At 41.7% G+C, this 23,672-nt stretch overlaps 1 protein-coding gene and 1 pseudogene across 5 annotated transcripts in view; one reads left to right on the top strand and one right to left on the bottom strand.

Moving 5' to 3' along the window:
• Positions 1-680: 680 nt before the first annotated feature.
• Positions 681-23,672, bottom strand: part of LIP2 (lipoyltransferase 2) — a 40,551-nt gene continuing 17,559 nt past the window's right edge. Inside the window, exons 1-3 of one of the 5 annotated variants that reach the window (XM_087701525.1) lie at positions 20,168-21,191; positions 19,971-20,064; positions 681-1,501 (exon numbers count right to left, since the gene is read on the bottom strand). In XM_087701525.1, the coding sequence (XP_087557651.1) occupies positions 799-1,476 (678 nt within the window). In that variant the 5' untranslated portion in view covers positions 1,477-1,501; positions 19,971-20,064; positions 20,168-21,191 and the 3' untranslated portion in view covers positions 681-798. Of the gene's footprint in view, positions 1,502-15,444; positions 16,020-19,969; positions 20,065-20,167; positions 21,192-23,672 lie in introns of those variants that run through there. The other 4 variants (XM_087701524.1, XM_087701523.1, XM_087701526.1 and 1 more) reach the window with 4 other exon arrangements.
• LOC148018842 (MFS-type transporter clz9-like) lies at positions 22,337-23,072 on the top strand (annotated as a pseudogene).

Below are 23,672 nucleotides of genomic sequence, written 5' to 3'. Positions count from 1 at the left end.
CAATGTCAACAACCACATGTAACTTTGACACATCCAATAACAATGCTATTGTATCGATTGAACGGTGACCTCGATGAGATGTATGTGGGTCAACTACAAGGGTTTCAAGACCCCCATTCAAAGAACAAAGTCCATAAGCGAAAGCATGCATCGCATGGATTGAAACAAACCATTAGAACACGATAGCAATGGATAGATATGTTCTTTTTAAGCTTAAACTAACTTATATGTTTACAAGAAGGTTGAAAAGCCTCTAGTGATTGTCCCATATGTGAATGACCTTTTTATTGCAAGTAACTATGAAGATATAATCGTCAGACTTGAAAGGCTTTCAGCTCCGAGTTTAAAATAACAAACTTAGGCTACCACACCATTGTTTGGGGATTAAAGTCTAGAAAGAGCCGGATAAAATCTTCATCTCTCAAAAAAAGTATAGAAGACCTTTAAAGCATTTGGCATGACCGAGTGCAATGAGATAGCTACACCTATGGAGGTTAGTGAAAGTTATCCATAGAAGATATATCACTGCTAGCAAAAATTGGGAGGAGGTTGGTTGGCAACCTCATCCACTTGTGCAACACTAGGTCAGATATCAATTTTGTTGTTGATATTTTAAGCCCATTCTCAAACAAACCACAACAGAGTCGCTAGAGAGCCATGCGTTAGCACTGAGATGCACATTAACTTTGTTATACTAGTACCTTGTAATACACTTGCTTTCAATCTGTTAATGAGTGTGTTTACTCTCATAAAATTTATCCTGAATACACACAGGGACAACATGTGAAGATATCACAATCATGTATCTTTCCATTCAACATCTCCATACCCAAAAACATCAACAAAGCAATCAATCAATTGTTTTGTAACAACATCATCATGAGGCAACTCTAGAGTGGTCTCTTGTTTGAGGGATGTTACTACCTTGTCAGGGATACCACATGGAATAATATGAGAATAATAACTCAAATCAGGATCTATATTGAATGCCAGACCGTGTGAAGAGACACCACCACCCGAGATTCTTACTCCAATGGCTCCAAGTTTCCTGTTTTCCACCCATACTCCTGTCTCTTTTGGCATCCTTCCCATAGCTCTGACCCCATACTTTTCTGCCAGCCTGATCATGGTATCTTCCAAGCCTTCAACATACCTTCTTGCTCCTAGTTTAGACTCTCGCAGTGCAATTATAGGATACAGCACAGCTTGATGCGGCCCATGAAAAGTGACATCACCTCCCCTCTCACTGTAATGAACTTCGGCTCCAATTTTTTGGAGCATTTCGAGAGGAGAAATGATGTTATGTGAAGTGTGGCGCTTTCCAAGAGTGAAGGTAGGGGGATGCTGCAAAGAGATCAATGTATCACATACCTTTCCCAAACGTCGTCGTTCAACCAGTTCATTCTGAATCTGAAGGGCATTGGGATAATGCACCATACCCATTTTCAAAACCACCAGTCTTTTACAGAGTGTCATTACTAACAGGGCCAGTTATAAAGTCCTGCATTGAGTTTGAGTGTTAGACGATCAGCTCACAATAAGGCTAAATTTCTGCAACCGTATGGAAACCAGTAAATACTAACCTTAAATGATTAGAAGATTCTTAACCTTAACCTTATTTTCAACCCTGGCTAATCAGCCTTACTTTTACTCATCGAAGCATAATTTCGATCCATCATGGTACACAGGAAACTAAAACAAAGTTACTGAATCATATACAACCCAAGAAATGTATTTGCAAACATTAGATTCTCGATAGATATTCATCAAGGTAGCTTTTCCAGCTGACTAATTCCATCATTCGACCCTCCTTACACACCTAGGTATGGGGAAATCAATGCAAAACTATTCCCTTGGTATTCATGATACTTTGTTCATGTTTTCCCTCAAGTTTGCCAGAGTGGAGAGGATTTGATTCTCTATGGTGGTGACATTTTCTGACTGGGCCTACAGTGTGCACCATTTAAGGCTGATTAGATAACGGCATTAATTGTTGTGTGAAGGTTCGGCTCATGTGAAATACACAAAGAGAACTCAATAAGGTATGTCCACCATTATTTAGCCCACAGTAATATGATTGGACAAGTCGAAAGTGTTAAGACATACAGTTTAGTGCTAGATTAGGCACAATAGCATTTATGGTAAATCCTTGCCGCCATAAAAGCCAACAGCCAGTTTGTCCACAAAACATTGCCATAAGCTTACCACAAGCAATCAGTTCATGGCACCGCACTCGTAAACAGTGACCATTGACAGCGTACTGAACCAAGAATCCACCTATAGCTCCAACAAAGCTTATGTGTTCCTGTAGGTCACAGGCAACAGCGCCCCTTTGGTAGTTTTCCTTTCCTATACAATAGCTTGCAAGCAATTAAGCCACTTTGATTCCCTTGCAGACTATTTTGGAGGTGGCAGCCACCTACAAGGAATAAAGTGTGCTGGGTATCCCTTTTGGAGGCAGACACGCTCCCTCTCCACTAGGCATCTCTCTTCCTCCATAGACGCTTGGATTGGTCCCCCCTCTTCTTTGCCACTTCTTCCCAGACCATGCTCAAATCCCTCTTCCTGCTTTGCCTATGGTGATAGGTAGACCTTCTACCTTTTTTGCAAACCCCTTCATAGTTCAAAGCCTTGGTAGAGTTTCTGTCCTACACGGGCAGAATTCTTCTTCAGATCTTCCATCTCTCAGACCACAAATTGATATATTCCTGTGAGTGCTCAAAATAGAAGCAAGCGTGCACACACCCACACATAATGAAGAATAAGCACACTAATCTGAAAGATTTCTACAAAAGCCCCCACATGCATGGACTGCACCATGTCAGTGAGGGTGCCAGATTGCGACAAGAGAAGAAAGAAAGTCGTATTAACATCTAGTAGATGCCAAAATGACCTGTAAGACCAAACTGGTGATTGAAATGAATCGATGGTATGTCTCATCATGGATAAAATAAATAAACGATAAGAAAGTAGACTTGCATATGAGAACAAGAGCTTCTGGATCTCTTGCCATCTAAGTATCTAGCATAGGGCTAAAATGGAGGAATCTCAGTATATAATGGCATCTCCTGAGGTGAGGCTCTCTGAGAATGTCCAACAATGTTTGAAAACGATCACCATATCCTAAAATAATCTCGTGAACATTTGACACCAGGGGGTGTTAACATTTAGTATGTCATGCTATCATCTCCTAGTTGTGAGCTCCATCAAAGTCTAACAGAGACATGGGAGCTCTGACATGCTCTATGCAAGTGCATGTATTTAGTGTAGTCATTCAATCATCTACAGCTTGTTTTTGTTAGCAATCATGTGTCATGTATGTCATCTCTTGCCTATTAGCATTAAGCAGATGACATTAGGAGCTCTAATAGAATCTTTGTCCATCTTTTCATTTGACCGAGATACTTTAGGTGGAGATCCACACGTACGTTTGTCGTAACGCATACTTACACTAGTACCATGTACAAAAGGTTTAATACTATACTATACTATAGGTAGTATATTGTTATGTATTAGTACCATAAGGCACCAACTTAATGGATACTTCTTTTTCAATCCAATCCGCAATTTGGGATGAGTTAAATGCTTCTTATCTGGGGATTATGTTGCTTGAGATTCAAACAACTTCTCTATCTTTTTTTTCCAAAAAAAATTAGATATTAAGTCACTTTAAAGACAGAATACATATTTTTATTGTATTGTACCTTTAAAGATCTAAAGTACCATTTGGTAGCATATTTGATCAAACCATTCCGTATTGTACTTTTTGTACTTAACAATAATGGACTTGGCAATCTGTTTCCTTTTGATGTGGGCGAGCATTTATGCCACATGGCAAGGCAACACGTTCCACCCATGCAGGACTAAGAGGCAGCATTATTTCTTATCAAGTAACAACCTATTTATGGTTGTCCTCTTCATGTAAAGAAATACCCAAACAAGAAAAACTCAAAAGTGTACAACAATAACACAATGAAAACAATAGGACTCAAAGGTGAAGAGAAACACAAAGATAACGAAGATAAATGAACAAACACACTATGCTAATATGACTACAATGAACCTCAAACCTCTGAATCTCGGTTGTGTTGGAAATGGAGGAAGAGAAAGAGTGTGTGTGAACACAAGACAATAAGCAAGAGTAGGCAATAGTTCCACACTCAAAAGATGCAAGTGCGAGAATGATAGAATGAAAGTACAGCCTTGTGTTTGAGTTTAAAAACCCATTTTATGCCAATGGCATTCTTTCCAAGTGGTAGATCCACAAGAGCCCATATAGCGTTAGTAGCAATGGAGTTTGACTCATGCTACATGGCCTGCATATAATGTACATCTTGCTGAGCTTCGTCCAAAGAAGTAGGCTCATCATCATCCAACAGTGAGCTCACAAACACATTCTTATCACAATCATCTACTTCTGTAATATCAACCAACTGTGCCCCCCTGCATCATGTGCTACATATCTAGCAGCCCTTCTAGTGTGCTGAGGTGAAGGGGCAACCATTTTACTCTCCTAGAGAGTTTGTAACAGCCATCTTGGGACTGTTTTTGCTGCATTCACAACAGCCCTTTCATGCTGAACTATTGCCTCCATTGCATGTGACAAACCCTCAACAATACCCTGCTGTTCAAGAGCACATGGAGCAATCTATCCTACCATTTACAGTAGGCACAAACTCAAAAGAAAGTAGTAAATGTAAGCACTTGCTAGGATTGAGAAAGAATACAATGCAAACCGAATGCAAAAAGAAGGGTGAGTTGAGGGAATGAGTGCACGACACAATCAGTATTTGGTACAATGACTAGTGTACCACTTTAGGTTTAGATAATATATAAAGTACAAGGGTGTGGGTGCATTCACACCCTAACACCGTAAAGGCATGGTGAGCCTTTATTCCCAACAACCTCCCACCTAAAGGCAATGTGCTTGAAGGTAGAGAAAAAAATCAGCTAAGTCTATATATGTACAAAGCAAAAATACACATATACTATCCAACCCCCATCATCGGGCATGGCAATGAGCAAACCGCTTTGCTGAAAGACTCATCGTGAGAATATCTGCAGGGTATGTCAAGTACATCCTTGATAAAATGATACTTCACCTCTATGTGCTTTGTCTCTGCATGAAAGATAGGATTCCATGCTAGCATAATAGCATTGACTGTCACAATAAAGGATAGGAACCTCTGTAATGCCAAGCTCTCTCACCAGACGTGAAAGCCATAAAGCCTCTTTGCATGCCTCAATGGTAGCCACATACTATGCCTCTGTAGTAGACAATGCAACACACTTTTGTAGCCTAGATATCCAAGAGACTGCTCCACCCCTGTGAACGTGAACGCATATCCTGAAGTAGACTTCCTGCAGTCATCATGACCAGCATAGTCCGCATCCGTAAAGCCAATAACAAATGGCTTCTGCTTACCAAAGCAGAAATCCTTTGTGGCCTTAAGGTATCTCATGATACCCTTCACTACTTCCCAACGCTTTTTGCCAGGATATGCCATGTATCTACTAACCACTCCCACCGCAAGTCAGGACGTGTAGCAACCATAGTGTACATCAAGCTACTGACAACTGAAGCATAAGGTAACTTGGCCATTTCAGCCTTTCCATCATCAGATGTTTAAGGTTATCATCCACACTAAGTTTCATATATGGAGGCAATGATACACCAATGGCTTTCCCCCCTCCATATTGAAATGCTACAAAACCTTAGTAACATACTCCTGTTATGAAAAATAAAGAAGACCCTTCGATCTGTCTCAGAGTATATGCATGCCAAGAATGTGATTGGCCTCACCAAGATCCTTCATATCAAAGCTATTGTGTAAACTCTGCTTCAAGGAGTCCAAGGTATGAATATCCCTACTTGTAATCAACATGCCATCTACATACAAAACCAAGAGAATAAGGCTACCATCTGTTGCCTTCTTAGTGTATAAGCAATGATCAACTTGAGACCAATGAAATCCCTAAGATTGTATAAATGTATCAAATTTATAATATCATTCTCATGGTGCCTGCTTCAGCCCATACAAACCCTTGTTAAGTTTACATACCATGTGCTCTTTTCCCATTGTAGCAAAACCCTCAGGCTGCTACATATAGATCTCATGCAAATCACCATGTAAGAAAGCAGTTTTTTACATCCACATGTATGAGCTCTATATCTTCATATGCAACCAAGCCCAAGATGCTTCGCAAAGTTGTCATTTTAACTACAGGAGAAGATTTTATCAAAATCAATTCCATGTTCTTGCTTGTATCCTTTAGCAACTAGGTGTGCCTTGTACTTTGGCAAAGAACCAGAAGTGACTTTCATTTTGTAAACCATTTGCATGGTAGCACTTTCTGCTTTTAGGTAAATGCATCAAATCCCAAGTGTCATTTTTCATCAGAGATTCCATCTCTGACAACATTGCCTTATGCCATTTCTTGCTATCTTTTCCGTCCATCGCTTCCTAGAAGCATGACGACTCACCACAATCTGTCAACATGAAACAATCAGCTACATAGTTAACACCAGGAACAAACCTATTTGTCTATCTTTGTACTCTAGTTGACCTACGGACCCAATGGTCAAGATTTGCTAGCTATTCAGCTTACAAATCTGCATTAACAGCTTGTTCTTTTGCAAATTCAGCATGCCGTACAACTTCTTCTAGGTGTTCCAAAGGCATCTCTTCTTGCTATAGGTATTTGCTGTTGTCTAACATGCATTCTTTGTTGTCCTATCGGTACATCCTCCTGGAATACAACCCTACTGATCTCCTCTGTCTTTTTGGGCTGTTTGTGCATGCGATCTTCCAGAAAGATAACATCATTGCTGCGTACTACTTTTCTCTTCTCAGGATCCCATAATCGATACTCCATCTCACCTTCATTACCATATCTTAGGAAAATACATTTATAGGACTTTGGCTCAAGTTTGTTGTATTCTTCCTTGAGAATGTGCACAAATGCCTCGCATCCAAACACTCTCAAGTAAGCATACAAAGGTGGCTTGCTCGACCACGCTTCTTGAGAGACTCTCCCCCTCAAAGACCTATTTGATGATCAATCAATCAAGTGTACGGCTGTCATAACAACCTCTGCCCAAAATCCATGAGGTAAAGCAACATGTTACAACATTATACGGACCTTGTCTTCAATGGTCTTCATATGCTTTGCAACATCGTTTTGGGGTGGATTATGAGGAGCAGTGAGTTCCCTTTTAATCCCTTTGCTATCACAAAAGTCTTAAAAGGCTTTGGACACATATTCCCCACCATTGTCAGAGCGAAGACACTTTAATGTCTTTATGGTCTGATACTCAGCAAGTGCTATGAATTTTTTAAATTTATCCAAGGCCTCGTCTTTGCGACAGATTGGATAAACCCATACTTTGTGTATGGCATCATCAACAAAGGTAATGAAATACTTCTTTCCCTCTAGAGATAAGCTTTGCACCTGGCATACATCTGAATGTAACAACTCTAAGGGTGAAGACTTTCAAAAAAGAGATTTCTTATGTGACGTTTGAGCATATTTACCATAAATACAATGATCACACTGTTCAAAATCAACATACCTCAAAGACGGCAAATAACCCAAGCGAGAAAGCACTTTCATTCCAATTTGACTTATGTGTCCCAACCGGTATGCCACAAAGAAACACTTGGCTGCTTAGTTATGGAAACGACATGGTCGCGTACGCTAGATACATGTAAAGGATACAGTGTATCACTTTTGGAGCCCTTGGCAACAATGCGAGAGCCCTTACAAATTTTCCATTTGCTATCCCCAAAGGTGGTGTGATAGCCTTCATCATCTAGCTGCCCTCTGTCAAGTGGACAACACCACGTGCACCACCATTGTAGTCAAAAAACCACTCATGATGTGGTGTGACATGAAAAAACACACCTGAATTAAGTATCCAAGTATGCATGTTATCCTCACAATCTACGATCAATACATGTGCACTCAAAGAAGAAGCAAGAACTACATCACCATCGCAGTCATTCTCATGAGTGACTACATTGACCTCTTCTATTTTCACCTGCTCTTCTTTGCAAGCTAGCTATCCTTTTACTCAGCCTTGTTATCTTCAACGTTTTTGTTTTTGCCTTTCTCTTTCTTCAATTGAAAACAATCTTGTTTGTAGTGCCTGTTTTTGCCACAATAATGGCACTCCACATTTTTGCCACAAGACTTGCTGCATACTCTATTTCCAGAACTACCCTTTTGCTGAAATTTTCCTCTAGTGTGCAATGCATTAGAAGACTTGTTTGCTGAATTATTTTGTCTGTTGAGTTCTTCCATCAACAAAGAACTCTCCACATCAAAATATAATAGCTGAGCATTCGAGTTACTCAAAGCTGTCCTAAAAGTATCCCAACTTTCAGGCAAAGTGCATAGCAAAAAAGTAGCCTTAAACTCATCATCAATATGGAAATCCAAAGCAATCAGCTGACTGAAAATCGAGTTGAACTCGTTTAAATGTACAGACATGGCTGTACCTTCTTTCATGTGAAAGTCCATTAACTTTTTCAGCCAATAAACCTTGCTGGCTGTACTTTTCTGAGCATACAATTTCTTCAAGCCTTTGCCACATTGCATACACTGAATTCAGCTTCTTAATGTTAAAGAGCAAGTTATCTGACACTGAGAGCTCAATGGTAGAGCATGCAAGCTCATCCAAGTCATCCCACTCATCTTATTCCATGTCTGTTGGTTTTATTCCCTTTGTTTTTATGGGCTTCACCTGTTTCTTCTGCACCAAGACATTGTAGCACTCCATATTGCAAAATTATGTGCACCCTCAAGCTTTTTGATGTGTAAGATTGCTGTTGTCATTGTTTTCAGCCATAATTTGCAGTACTAAATTAACTCAAAAGTCACCAAATGCAAGCCCAAATGTCACACAAGTAACCACGGTACATTACAAGTACCAACCAGCAATGAAAATCCAAAGATTTGTAGAAATTTCAAATCTGTAAATCAGAATTAGGGTGTCTATTGCTCCACTCCTCAAGCAATTACTGGCACATTTAGAGGCCAAGGCACAAATTGTATGTGAAATCCCCAAAATTTGACTGCAATTTCTGCTCCAAAAGCATTCTCGGGCACAAATTTGACAATTTTGGTCAAAAGCCCCAAATTTTCAGAGGGAAATCCGTCCAGATTGCATCAATACATGTACCCAAGTGCATATACCAAACAGTTGTTGCACAAATTGAAGGAATTTTGCAAAAGCCCCAATTTTCTTGGGTTTGGAGTGCACAAATTTCAGTGAAATTGAAGAAATTCCACTAAAATGTGAAAAGCCCCAAAATTTCTCAAGTAAATGTACACTAAATGTGCAATTTCTAAGTCAGATTGTCTTGTCCTACATTGAAGACCCCAAATCCGGGAAAAGCCCCAAATTTCTAGGTCAAATTTGCACATTGTGGTTGTACATATGAATGCCCAACAAAGAGAAGGGAAAATTTGCAAAAATCAAAGAAAAATGAAGGAAAAGAAAATGGACCTGTCTTGGCGTTGACCAAGACCCATCTCCCACCAATCGGGGAACTACATTCGTGTCACCAGCTTGACCAGCCGACCGGGTTCCCTACATTCGTGTCACCCGTCTGACTAGCCGACCAGGACCTGTTTGACCTATGCGCTGCATGTCGACTTGTCACCCGTGGCTCTTGCCTTCCGTCTGGCTTGCGCGCTGCGTGTCAACTTGTCGCCTGTGAGACTGATACCTTCCCTCCTGACCTACATAACACGTCAGTTGCTCGCCTGTGACAACTAACCAGCTCGTCTACTCCCCGCTCTGATACCAATTTGTAAGCACTTGCTAGGATCAAGACAGAGTACAATGCAGACTGAGTGCACAAAGAAGAGTGAGTTGAAGGAGTGAGTGCATGACACAATCAGTATTTGGTACAATGACGGGTGTACCACTTTAGGTTTAGATAATATATAAAGTACATGAGTGTAAGGGTGCGTTCACACCCTAACACCGTAAAGGCACAGTAAGCCTTTATTCCTAATACTAAAAGGCCTTCAAAGATATCATCAATGTCATGGGTGGCTGGCATTTGAAAACAGTCATGTGAAAAGGCTTCGTTTTCAGCAAACATAACATCCCTACCAACAAAAAACCTTCTTCGTGCATGGGCCATACATGCAATAGCCTTTGCTTTCCAAACTGTAGCCGATAAAAATGCATTTTACAGCCTTAGCGTCAAGCTTCCCACAAAGCTCTTTCGGAACATACGCATAGGCTATGCAACCAAACACCCGAAAGTAGCCAAGCTTCGAACGGTGTGCTTGGCTTTCAACAACTCCATTTTGCTGAGGGGTCATGGCTTCATGCATAATGCCATGATCAATATGTCTCAAGTGCACAAGACATGTACTCCTCCCCTTTATCCGTACGAGTGTCTACGCCATTAATCCACTTTCAACCTCACGCTTTGCTACAAGATGTTTAAAATGCATGAATACAACAGATTTGGCCTTTAGCTCATATACCCATACATACAGTAAGTAGTCATCAATAAATGTAACAAAGTAAAGATAACCCCTAAGTGTACATGTCCTCACGGGACCACAAACATCAGAGTAAATAATGTGTCATGAGGACGTGAAATTTTGATGCTTTGCTTATGTTTAATTGACATTTGATTAAAGGATTAATCAAATGTGCAATTAAAAGATGCACATGTGTTGCACATGTGAGGTGCAAGCTACTTTCTCACAGTTGAAGACCGAAGGACCCTGTGAAAAAGATGGGTATCAAAGGCAAAAGTTGTAACAAGTTACACTTGTTAGATTCTAGGTGAATTTTGGTGTCAGTTTGCCCCTAGGACCATTAATTGGCCATTAAGTGTCAATGGTGACACTAGGGACTAGGCATTAATTAATGGATTAATGCTTGTACAAGGGCCAATTAATGCATGGGACCACTTTGGGTTGCAAATGGGCCAATTAATTTTTGGATGGGCAAGGTCAATTTTCTGGGCATGGATTAAGAGCTAAATTAATTTTCAGAATTAATTATTTTTCAAAATAACTTAAACGGCTGGAAATCGCTAAAAATGGATTAAGAAAGCTGCCACTTGGCAAAACTTTCCCGTGCAAGTGGGGGAAAGGCTAAATAGGGCTTAAGGGAGAGGAAAATCTCGTTTTTTCATTTTGGAGCTATTGGAAAGAGGTGTTGGACTGTTGCTGCCAGATTTTGGGGCCAATTCCCAACCATTAGAGACCATTTTGGTGATGGAGATTGCATATTCTTGACCTTGGGAAGCTGGCAATTGCTGCTGATGCACTTTCTCCTGAAGATCACAATCTCTGATGCTCCTATTGTTGTTGATGCATCCGTTTAGGGCTGGTACAACACAGCAGCAGCAGATTTTGATCAGTTCTTCATGACAAATCTCAGAATTTTCTCTCTCTACAGCATTCTCTCATCTCCTTCAGCCTATGCTCAGCCATTCTCAGCAATTCTTAGCCATTCGGAGGAGATCTCAGCCATTTTTGGTGGGCTGATCTGTAATTTCTACAATAACCCTAATTCACAGCAGAAATTAGGGTTTAGCAACCACCTTGGGATCCGTGCCAGAGATTGAAGGCTCAAGGGACTAAAATCAGCAGCTGATGATTGAAGATTATCAAGGGATTTCAGGAGCCAACCCATCCCGAATTGATTTGGGGCAACATTTGGCCAGCCAAGGGTCAAATTGGAGAAGAAGTCATGGGTGAAACAAGGGGCAAATGACCCAAAAGGCTTGCTGGACATTTATGACAGCAAGAGCAATTAGTTAGCAGGAGGAGATTGAAGAATCTCAAGGTGTACTCCTTCCAATTGAATGAAAGCTAAAGAAATACTGCAAGGGACGCCAATTTTGGGGCCAACAGGGTGTATACTATTCAAGAATGTTATGGTAAAGTGTGTATTTCATTTTATGTGCATTTATTTATTGCTATAATTAACTCTTAAATCAGGTTATCACCACCCATTTCAAGAAGAAAGGCTGCTTTCATAAAGTGCATTTTTCAGACAGCACGCACTGTACCATGCTTTTTTAAGGCAAACATGTGCATCTTGCCCAAAATACATCCCTCGCATGCCTGAAGAACTGGAGTCTCCACTAGAAGCAATACATCTACCATATGACACCTCTGAAGTATCATCAAACTCCCAAAACTCATATGTTCCTAGCAAGCATGCGGTAGCTCTATAGAGACCGATTAGGCACGGAGATCGAGACAAACTGTCCTACGTGCAATGAGAGCCAAAGAGATTGAGAGAGAGAGCAGAGTAGAGAGTGAACATGTTTTCACGTACAATGACGAGTGTGTACCTTTAGGTTTTTAGATAGATATATATGTGTAAGTACAAGTGCTAAGGGTGTGTTCACACCCAAGCACATTTAAACGGCACGAGGCCTTTATTCCCAACAACCTCCCACCTAAAGGCAATGTGCCTTAAGAGGAGAAAAGAATCAACTAAGTCTAGGTATGTACAAAGCTAAAATACATATATCTATCCAACTCCCATCATCTGTTGGCAATGAGCAAACCGCTCTGCTGGAAGACCCTTCGTGAGAAGGTCTGCAAAGTTATCATCTGTGTGCACTTTGACAAGCTCAATGCTTTTGTTGTCAAGTACATCTCTAATGAAGTGCTACTTCACCTGTATGTGCTTTGCCTTTGCATAAAAGACACAATTCCGTACTAACATTAAAGCACTCTGACTATCACAATGGAAAACAGGTAACTCTGTGATGTCAAGCTCTCTCACCAGACGTAAAAGCCATAAAGCCTCCTTGCATGCCTCAGTGGCAACCACATACTCTGCCTCTATAGTAGACAATGCAACACACTTTTGTAGCCTGGAGATCCAAGAGATTACTCCTCCTGTGAAAGTAAACACATACCCAGAAGTGGACTTCCTGCAATCCGCATGACCAACATGGTTTGCATCCACTTAGCTTTTCATACGGCCTTAAACCTCACCATGAGGATTGCCACGCAGCCAATCACTTTTCTTCAGTTAGTCAGTTTGCTTCTAGAGGAGGAGCAAACATGGAGGAATAGTGGTGAGGATGCTATAGCCTCTGAGCAAGCTTTTATGGCTAGACAAAAGGGCAAACGCAGCCAAGTGAAGAATGCTCCGCAGAGTTCTGGGACTTCTGGCACATCAGAGGCAAACAAAAAACAAGGGGACATGCAAGCCAAAAGGGGAAAATGCCATTATTGCAAGAAGCCAGGCCACTATATCACTAAGTGCAAAAAGTGCATTGCCAAAGAGAAGAAAAAGGAGTCAGGAATGTCTGTTTTTGATGCTCCTTCCACTGCTACTGAGTCCGCGTCCTTTGTTGCAGACAGGGACTATTGTTTTTACACATGCAGTTATGACACCTCTTGGGCAAATTGAGCATTCAACTCTACTGAGGATGCAGGCACTTGGTTTTTTGACAACGGTGCTTCTAGGCATATTACATCTCGCAAAGATTTATTTGCATCTGTTCATGCAGCTCCAGTTGGCAAGTCTGTACAGTGTGCCAACAATGCATCATACCCTATTAAAGGTATTGGGGAGATTGTGCTCACAGCCATTGATGGCTCTATTCTCCGCCTACAAGATGCTTTATTTGTGCCAAGCATAAAGAAGAATTTGCTCTCTATCTCTTCTTTGGCACGTTGTGGATTGCAGGTCACATTTGATGATAACATATGCATGGTGAGAGACAAAGAACACATGACTTTGGTCTTGACAGACACTTTATGTCATGGGTTATACAAGTTGGATGCTCTTTCAGTTAATCAATCAGTGTATTTGACATCCACTCTTACTCCTGCTATGATACAAGCCGAGTTATGGCATTGCTAGGATGGGGCATGTGAACTTTGGCAGCTTGATGCTCTTACAACGTACGCACATGCTAGATGGATTACCTCTACTAGAGAGACCTCCTGAGCACTTGTGCGAAGGATGTATTTTGGGAAAAATACATCATTTTTTGTTTCCCCGTGATGTTGCTTTTAGAGCAACACCCAGATTGCAGTTAGTACATTTAGATGTATGTGGACCTATGCAAACAAAGTCATTGGGAGGATGTTACTATTTTGTGACTTTCATTTTGTAAACCCATTTGTAGGGTAGCACTTTTTGTCCTTTTGGTAAATATATCAAATCCCCAAGTGTCATTCTTCATGAGAGATTCCATTTTTGATAGCATTGCTTTTTGCCATTTCTTACTTATCCTGTTTGTCCATTGCTTCTTGGAAGCATGACGGTTCACCACAATCTGTTAACATGACGTAATCAACCACATAGTTTACTCCAGGAACAAATCTATTTGGCAGTTTTTGCACTATGGTTGACCAACGGACCCAGTGGTCAAAATTTACTAGCTGTTCAGCCTGCAAATCTGCATTAACAGCTTGTTGTTCTGTAGGTTCAATATGCTGTATAGCTGGTTCAAGCTGTTCCAGATACACATGTTCTTGCTGAATTTGTGGGACATTATGGGCAAGATCCTACTGATCATTTTCAGCATCATTCCCTGAATTTTCACTTCTAAGCCTCCTCTGTTCTTTCGGGCTGTTTGTGCATGCAATCTTCCCAGAAGATGACATCATTGTTACATACTACTTTTCTTTTCTCGAGATCCCATAATCTATAACCCATCTCACCTTCATCACCATATCCTAGGAAAATACATTTACAAGACCTTGGCTCAAGTTTGCTGCGTTCTTCCTTGCGTATGTGCACAAATGCCTCGCAACCAAACACTTTCAAGTGTACATACGAAGGTGACTTGCCCAACCACACTTCTTGAGGGATTCCCTCTCCCTCCCCCCCCTCCAAAAGACCTGTTTGGTGATCGATTAATCAAGTGTACGACTGTCATAACAACCTTTGCCTAAAAACCATAGGGTAAAGCAGCATGTGACAGCATTGTACAGACCTTGTCTTGAATGGTCCTATTCATTCGCTCTGCAACACCATCTCGGGGTAGATTATGAGGAGCAGTAAGCTCCCTTTTAATCCCTTTGCTGCCACAAAAGTCTTGAAAGGCTTTGGAAACATATTCCCCACCATTGTCAAAGCAAAGGCATTTTAACGACTTGCTGGTCTGATTTTCAACAAGTGCCAGGAATTTTTTTAATTTATCCAAGGCCTCGTCTTTGCAACGGATTGGATAAACCCTTACTTTGCGTGTGGCATCATCAACAAAGCTAATGAAATACTTCTTCCCCCCTAAAGATAATCCTGGCATTTAACATACATCTGAATGTACTAACTCTAAGGGTGAAGACTTTAGAAAAATATATTTTTTGTGTGACATTTGAGCATGTTTACCATAAATACAACGATCACACTATTCAAAATCAGCATACCTCAAAGACAGTAAATAACCCAAACACGAGAGCACTTTTATTCTAGATTGACTCATGTGTCCCAACCAGCTATGCCACAAAGAAACACTTGGCTGCTCAATTATGGCGACAACATGGTCATGCACACTAGATACATGCAAAGGATATAGTGTATCACTTTTGGACCCCTTGGCAACAATGCGAGAGCCCTTACTGATTACTGATTGATATGAGTTGTATTCTCATACGTAGCCTTGAGTTTCTCCCAAACTGCATAAGCAGTGGTAAGTCCCTTGATATCAACCAAGATATCATCTATGACGGCCATTTTAATGTAAGTAATGGCTTTCTTATTCATTTTAGCCCAATCCTTATCTAGCAAAGCAATAGGCTCTGGTCTGCCAAAGCATCATCACAATCCGTTTAGAAAAAGTATACCCTACATACGATCTTTCCAAAGATCAAAGCCATTGCCATCAAATTTACGAATTTCAAAAAGATTCTTTGTGTCAAATGTAGATGCACTGCCATCCATCTTCAGCAATAAAAGACTACAATAAATTGTTGAATACTTTCAGCCAATGGCAAGGTTGCTGAATATAACAAGTACACACACTTGTACTTCCAAAGGTGTCCAAGAAGCAGATATTTTGCTGCAAGATTACAACATGTACATAAATCAAATCTGATACATATGCATAAATGACAGCTCCCACTTCAATAATACATCACCGTACCCAAGTGCAAGTGCTGTATGTACCACTGTTTCACTGCACAATGAGCATTCAGCGATACATGTACCAAGAGAAGTCCCCATTTACAACATTTAATAAATCCCAAGTCCAAATTTCTCTCACTCAGCAGTCATCTAAAGATGATACATTTTGCACTATAAGTAGTGGCACTTCAAGTACTTCCAAAAACTTCACTTAAATCAAAACCCCCAAATTTCAGGGTTCAAATGTGCACAAATCACAATGAAATGGGCTCAGCTAAGCAAAAATTCACTTGTATAAGAAAAGCCCGAAATTTTTGAAGCAAATGCACACAATGTCTGCAATTTATGGGTCAAATGTCATTATTCTGCATGACCAGCATCAAATCTGGGAAAGCCCCAAATTTTCAGACATAAATCTGCACAGATCTCGACACTCTGCTTACGCACGCGAACCCCCGTCGGTGAGCAGGGAGCCTACTTGCTAATAATAATAATAATCACATAGACAAAAACGATGAATAAAAAACTAACGAACATGCTGTCGTTGACCTGCAGCCGTCGCCTGCTGTTGCATGTCCGTCTGACATGCCACCCGCTGCTATTCGTGCTTGTCGGCTGATGTTCTTGCCGTCGACTGGCCACGCCGGCGTGTCACCTGTCACGTGCCTGTCGGCTACTGCAGGCCTGTTCGTCACCTGCTGGTGCTGACAGCTTGTAAAACATTGTTGCTCGGTCAAAAATTGACCTCCATCTGATCACGCCTGCTGCAAACTGGTCAGACTGACCACCGATTGATCTCAACTGCTTGTCGGCTCACACTCACACGCAAAGACTGACCCATCCAATCCTTGGGAAGCACGCACACTCTTGCCGAAGCTCTGATACCAGTTTGAAGGGTGCAAGAGGAAGAACTCAGGTAGTGTGCGCATCAATCGAGGTGTATTCAGCAGTGCAGTGCTTGTGGAAAGAGTGGAGAGTCAAGAGATGGATGTGTACCAATGTGGTACACAAAGAATAAAAGGATGTATTTATACAGTACGGTACACTTACACCCGCAAGGGTGTGTTCACGTGTGTAAATAAAGATATACACAGGAGTAGCATAAGGGCCTTTACACCCAACAACCTGCAAGGTGTGTTCACAATGTGTAAATAAATATATACATGGGAGTAGCGAAAGGGTCTTTACAACCAACACAGGCCTTCCATGAAACATGGAGAGAACAAGAGGAAAGGGATCCCATACAAACGAGCTAGATGACATCTGGTCAAGGCATGAACTAGTACGAATATCTCTCCATCTCTCAAAGAAAGGAACAGAGACCTCATCCTCTGAGTTAGCAAAGAACTGGTGATAAGACATCTTCAATATCCTACAAGACACCCACAAAAAATCTGTGTTTGGGCGGTAGACAGCCCCGAAACAAGAGGGAACAACTACAAGATCACAAGAAAGTTGATGTAGGGGGTCCACCTCAAGGAAATAGACTGTCACCTGCACAAGGACTGTGTGTGTTTGCTGAGGAGAGTTGTCGCCTAACCAAGGAACACTGCATTTATAGCAAAAGATTGTCGCCTAACTAAGGAAGCCTATCGCCTCTAGTAGGAGATGAAGTGGGCAGCAAAGCGGGTACCTGGCACAAGAAAAGCAGACGCCTCCAAGCAAAAAGTTGCATTTTCAACAAAATGTTGATGTGGCAAGGCTGCCTGGCAGTCTAGGGTGGTCTCCTCCATGAGAAGTCAACTCTATGTCTCTCTTAGACAATGATACCATGCTCTGATACCATGTAAGAGTGCGCAACAAAAGAAGGAACTTGAAGACAGAGAAAGAGAGAGAGAGATAATTTGCAAGAGAAAAAAGAGAAACCTGCACTGAACAAATAACAAATGATGAATACAAGAGGACTGATCAATCCTTGCTCGCAGCCCACAACATTAGTGAGGAAACTAGATCAGGCTAATGATGGCAGCAGCACCAAAGACTAAGAAAGATGACAGAGTCGAAGTGTGCACCTACCAAGGAAGGAGGGAAGATGATGATATATATGATGCCAAGTGGGAAATGGCTATAAATAGCCAAATATCCCAAAAACTAGCCGACCTGACATATGGGGCCAAAAATATGGCCGATGAGCATTTAATGCTGGTCCGACCAATCTTTAATGCTGGTAAAATGCCAAAAATGCTCAAAATTTTCTCGGTAAGGGTGAAAAATGTCCGACATGTGAGGTAGGTTAAAGAATGCATAAACTACCCTAGGAAATGCACATAAAATCCTAACTGGAGGAGAAAATGCACTAAAATGCAATAAACTAAGTGCTCTAGAATGAGCTACCTCCTTCGTCAAAATAAATGATAGACAAGTCAAAGCTCCTAAAGTCCTCGTCTGCAAGGCTCACACGCAAGAGATAATAAGGCATGACAAATATGACTCCTAACAACCACTAGACAGCCACCATGCACGCTTTGTCCAATGCCTTGGCTACTTTGGAATGGAACGCCTTGGGTTAAAAACACACAAAACTTTGGATTGGCCTTCCTTTCTAGCTCAGTTTTTGGGCCTAAGAGGGGGTGTTGAGCTAACGTAAGCGTTACATGCTAAATTAGCCACATAAATAGCCAAAAATGCTTAATAAATGAAAACCCTAAAATGGTGTGTGGTTTGAGAGAGTTTTGAAATAGTGTGCGGTACAAGGTCCCGAAACTTTCTATAAATAGGCAAAGCTGCCCTCCATTCAGCCCAATCTTGTTTTTGCAAGTTTCAAATGTTGTAGCTTTGCTGCCCACACCCCGTTCATGGAGGCCATCTCAATTCAAGCTGCCCCTTGCTGATTGCATCCATCTCGCGCCTATTTTCAGCCTCCATCTCCTTCATCCAACTGTCGCCTACTACTGATCCAATCGCCTTTCGCAATGCATTTGCTGCCACGCATCTTCCCACAACTGTCTGGTGTCACCATCAATGCCGCATTTGCATCTTTTTTTTTTTTAATTGAACATATGGGATGAGATGATCTATTACACTTATAATCCATGGATCCTCCAAACTTGACTCCCAATCTGACATGGCAACCTCTAATGTACCCTCGAAGATGATCAAAATTTACAAAATTGAATCAAAATTTCATACTCCAAAAAAAGTATGCAAGTTTCATTTTGCATTTACAAAAGCACCAAATTATAGAAGGTCAGACAAAGAAAAGTATGCATCTATTTTTTCCATCCACAAATCAGATATCCACAAAATAGCTTGCACTCCAAAAAAAGGATGCAAGTTTCTTATTGTATTTACAAAACAAAACCATTACAAAATAAAATGAACCCAACCAATTGACCTTAATGAAAGCCATGATCCAGTTAATGCAGTGAGCATATGAGTGAGATTGGAGAACAGCATCCCGCCTACAAATGGATCAACCGCACAAGCACACCCTTTCCCAGTCATTCCTCACCATCATGTAATTGTTTCTTTTTATGCTTTGTGTATTTGTTGATATTTTGCCTATGCTAATGCTGATAGCCATCTCATTTAATTTATTTGATTTGGTGATTTGATTCATGTCTGCATCATTTCTAATGCTTTGCTACGTGTGTATTTGTTGTTAGGTGTACTCAAGTGTACTCTGCTTCATCAACAATGCTTTTGTCAAAGAGTACATTTCCAGGTATGCTCCAAATTCTACTCTCTCTCTCTCTCTCTCTCTCTCTCTCTCTCTCTCTCTGTGTGTGTGTGTGTGTGTGTGTGTGTGTGTGTGTGTGTGTGTGTGTGTGTGCAGCCACAGACACATGTATTGTTTGCACATATGTTGCATACATATTTATGGATGCCAAGATAAACGGCTACATAAACTCTGTAGCATATTACTGTTTGCAAACATAAGACTTACATGTTTATGGATGCCAAGATAAACGATTGCATAAACTCTCTGTAGCATATTGTTGACTAGCATGGAAATTTAGGGCCCTCATAATCTGCATGACCTGAAAAATGAAGCAGACCACATCGGACAAAGAAGCCAGAGAAGCCTGAGTTGGACAACAAATCATCAACTCTCTGCACAAGACTCAATAGTGCAGAACTTACAGAACTTCAAAGCATTTGATGGCACAGTAGAATAGTAGTAGTGCATGACAAAATGTCCTTCGTCACTGGGAAGCAGCATGCAGCAACGCAGATAGTAGTGTCGAAGTTGATAGCATGCTCGCCGGTCAGCAAAATGTCGAGCAACACACAATAGCATCCACACAGAAACGTGGAGTATTGCAATGTCTGTGGTCTTCCCCATCAAGGGGTGAGAGAGAGAGAGAGAGAGAGAGAGAGAGAGAGAGAGAGAGATTATTATAGTAGGGTACGGGGGCCAAAAAGTGTGCGGCCCCCAAAAGATGGTCAAAAATAGGGTGCACCCTTGGGCCCTTGGAGAAGCGTGCTCTCCCTCTCCCTGCATCACTTTTTCTCCAGGGCCCTATTATGTTGCACGCATTCTTTTACACCAACACAAAAAGTGTACTTCTTCTCATCCTCGGCTGCTATTCAGCTCCACGCTTCCCTGCTCATCTTCATGTCCCTACATACCACAAAACCAGTCCACAGGGTCCCACTTACCCAACCACGACCTGCTCCACAATTCAGAAATATCCTACCTTTATTGCACCTTAATCATAATATTGCACTCTCTAATTTGAATTCAAATAGTGTCCTTCTACCTCAGCGGCAACTGAGTATCCAATCCCCCTACCTTTACCTATATATTCTCATCTATCCACATCATTCCCTGCTTACTTTTTGCAAGTGCTTTTGCTGCAGAAAAAATCTACTGCAAACAAATCTTGCAAACTCACTGCTTTCCTCCAAATATTACAACTCCCAGAAAGTACTTGCAAACTGCAAACCTGCTACTTTTCTCCCAGGATCATTCCCTGCTTGTGTGTCATAGGCCTAGTGTCCTGTGAGTTTGTCTAGTTCTTCCCTACTGTTGCAAACCAATTCTATGCCACAAGCAATCCAACCCCTTTTCTCATCTACTATGCCCTGATGCTACCTACAAAGCATGCTTCCCACTCAATCTTTTCTTGCCATGTCTGCTATGTGTGAGTGCAAGGCATGTCTTGCTGCTAGACATCCATTTGTCTCCCATATTTTATGCACCAATCTACTGCTAAACAAGCAAGGGGGTAGAATTTGTCGATGTGGAGGAATCAACTTAGCATCACCTGCATTTTGCCTTGTCAAGAAGCAATTGACAACTACAGTCCAACCCCCAAAGCCACCACCATCTCCCAAATTGCAAGTTCCACTTCCACCGCCCAAAACAAGGCTCCCTAAGCTACCCGAAGCTGAAGGGGTTGAAGTTCCCAAACTTCCACCCTTGGAACAGCAACCAAAGAAGAAAGTTCGCTGCCCTGATTATGCACTTTTACCTGCCTAACATTGTGTTTTTGTTGTTACAGTTTGCAGCCACCAATTGTGTTTATTAACACATTCTTACCGATTGTGTTCGTTAACACATTGCTGGTCTACTCCTCCTCCCACCATGCCAAGCAAGAGGACAAACTTGCGTAGGTGATCAAGGAAGGTGGTAAGTTGTCCTCAAAATCATTGGAGTGTTCCTCCTCCCAAAGCTACCCGTTTGCACTACAAGAGGGCACGTCCCACTAGAACCACCAAGCAAGCTCAGCTTCAATCCCAGCCTACTAAAGGGCCTTCTTTCTCTGAACCTGCCCAATCAAATGAGGGCCCTTCTTTGCCTCCACCAAACCCTTTGCCTCATCCACCGGAGAACCGATCTAAATGTAGTGCCAAGAAGAGACACAAACGAAAAAGGTCTCAAGAAGGTTTGATGAAGGCAATTGCAGCTCATGAAGGAGGTACGTCAATTAGAGAAAGCAGTAGGCAGTTTGGAATCAGCCCAAACATCATTGGCAAATTGGATTGATGGGAGAACAAAGAAAAGGATGAAGGGCCCACCTACCGTACCACATGTTGAAGAAGAAAAGGCCCTTGTTGATTGGGCCTTTGGCATGCAAACCGCTGGTCATGGGATATCTATAAATTGTTTAAAGTTGAAGTCAGCTGAGATAGTCCTCCCGACCCAACCCTTTCACTAATGGGATCCCAAGAAAAAGTTGGTTGGATTGTTTTCGTCGGCGACATCAAGAGCTCACAATTCGTGTGTGTGAGACTCTTGATAGGTCTCGAGCTATCAATGTCAGGCCAGAAGTGGTGAAAACCTTCCATGATAACTTGGCCATATCGTATAATCAGCATAATTACCCTCCTCAACATATTTGGAATGCCGATGAGACTGGAGTGCAAGGAAGCAAGGATAGGGGTATGCGTGTCTTAACTAGAAAAGGGTCCAAAAGTGTATATGGCATGACCCTCGATAGTAGGGAGTTGACTATCTTGTGTTGTGTAAATGCAGCTGGTTATGCTTTGCCAAGATACTACATCTTCAAAGGCAAGAAAGCCATGCAAAATTATTTGTTAGACTGCAAAGAAGGGGCTGTAATGTCCATGCAAAACAAAGCATGGATGGCAGGGCAGTTGTTTGAGGCATGGTTGGAGCATTTTCAAAATGCTATCCCAACCCCACCCTCTCCTTCATCTCGACATTTGCCGATTGTGGATGGACATGGCAGCCACACAAGGCTTGAAGTTGTGCAAAAAGCAAAAGGTATTGGCAAAGATATCGTCACTCTTCCAGCTCACACCTCTCACAAGCTTCAGCCTTTGGATGTTTCAGTTTTCAAACCCTTCAAGTCCTATTTCACAAAAGAGAAATTTGTGGCGATTGCGGACATACTCTACTCAAGCATCAAAGGGAGAGCTTGCTGATGTTGCCTCAAGGGCCCTTGCAATTGCATGCACCGATTCCAACATAAAAGCTGGATTTCATGCTACTGGAATATGGCCTTTAAATCATGACACATTGCAATATGAGGACATGCCATGCAACAACATGGATGTGCATGAGGTGGTATTGAGCTAAAATATGCATTACTTGCTGATTAGCCTCTTAAACAGCCTCAAAACACACTAAAAAATGCTCTTTTAGAGTAAAAACCCTAAAACAGGAAGCGGTTCCAAAGAGTTCAGTGGAAACCTTAATTTTTGGGGCACCCTTCCACATCTATAAATAGACAAGCTGCCCCCATTCAGCCTTATTCCGTCTATGCAGATTTCACACTCTTCAGTGTAGATTTCAACCATCAGCCTCCTCCCACGTGGCTGTCCAACCCTCGAGACTGTTGCCACTCCATCCATGTTTGCTCCTGCTGCTCGCGCCTTCATCCATGCTGACGTCAGCTGTTGGCAACATCATCATCTGCTGCGATACGATCATCCAATCATCGCCAGCCACATCAGACACTGTTTCAGCTTGCTGTTTACAGCAGACTGTGCACAGTTTTCAGCCTCTGATCAGTGGTACACTGCTACGTTTACCAGTTTCCAGCCTCCAGATTGCTGCGTTTTGGTGGCCAGCATGCTGCCATTCACTATTCAGCACTCCTACACTCCGACTGGTGGTCACCGACTTGGGATCCGTCTCCGGTGGACGTCACACTCTAAGATTGCTCTGCCCTTGAGC

Source organism: Lygodium microphyllum, chromosome 20, assembly GCF_053477565.2.
Source record: "Lygodium microphyllum isolate KBCC chromosome 20, Lygodium_microphyllum_v1.1.10, whole genome shotgun sequence".
NCBI classification, from domain to species: Eukaryota; Viridiplantae; Streptophyta; class Polypodiopsida; order Schizaeales; family Lygodiaceae; genus Lygodium; species Lygodium microphyllum.
The sequence above is the reverse complement of the archived record's forward strand: the minus strand, read 5'-3'. Positions and strand labels throughout refer to the sequence as shown.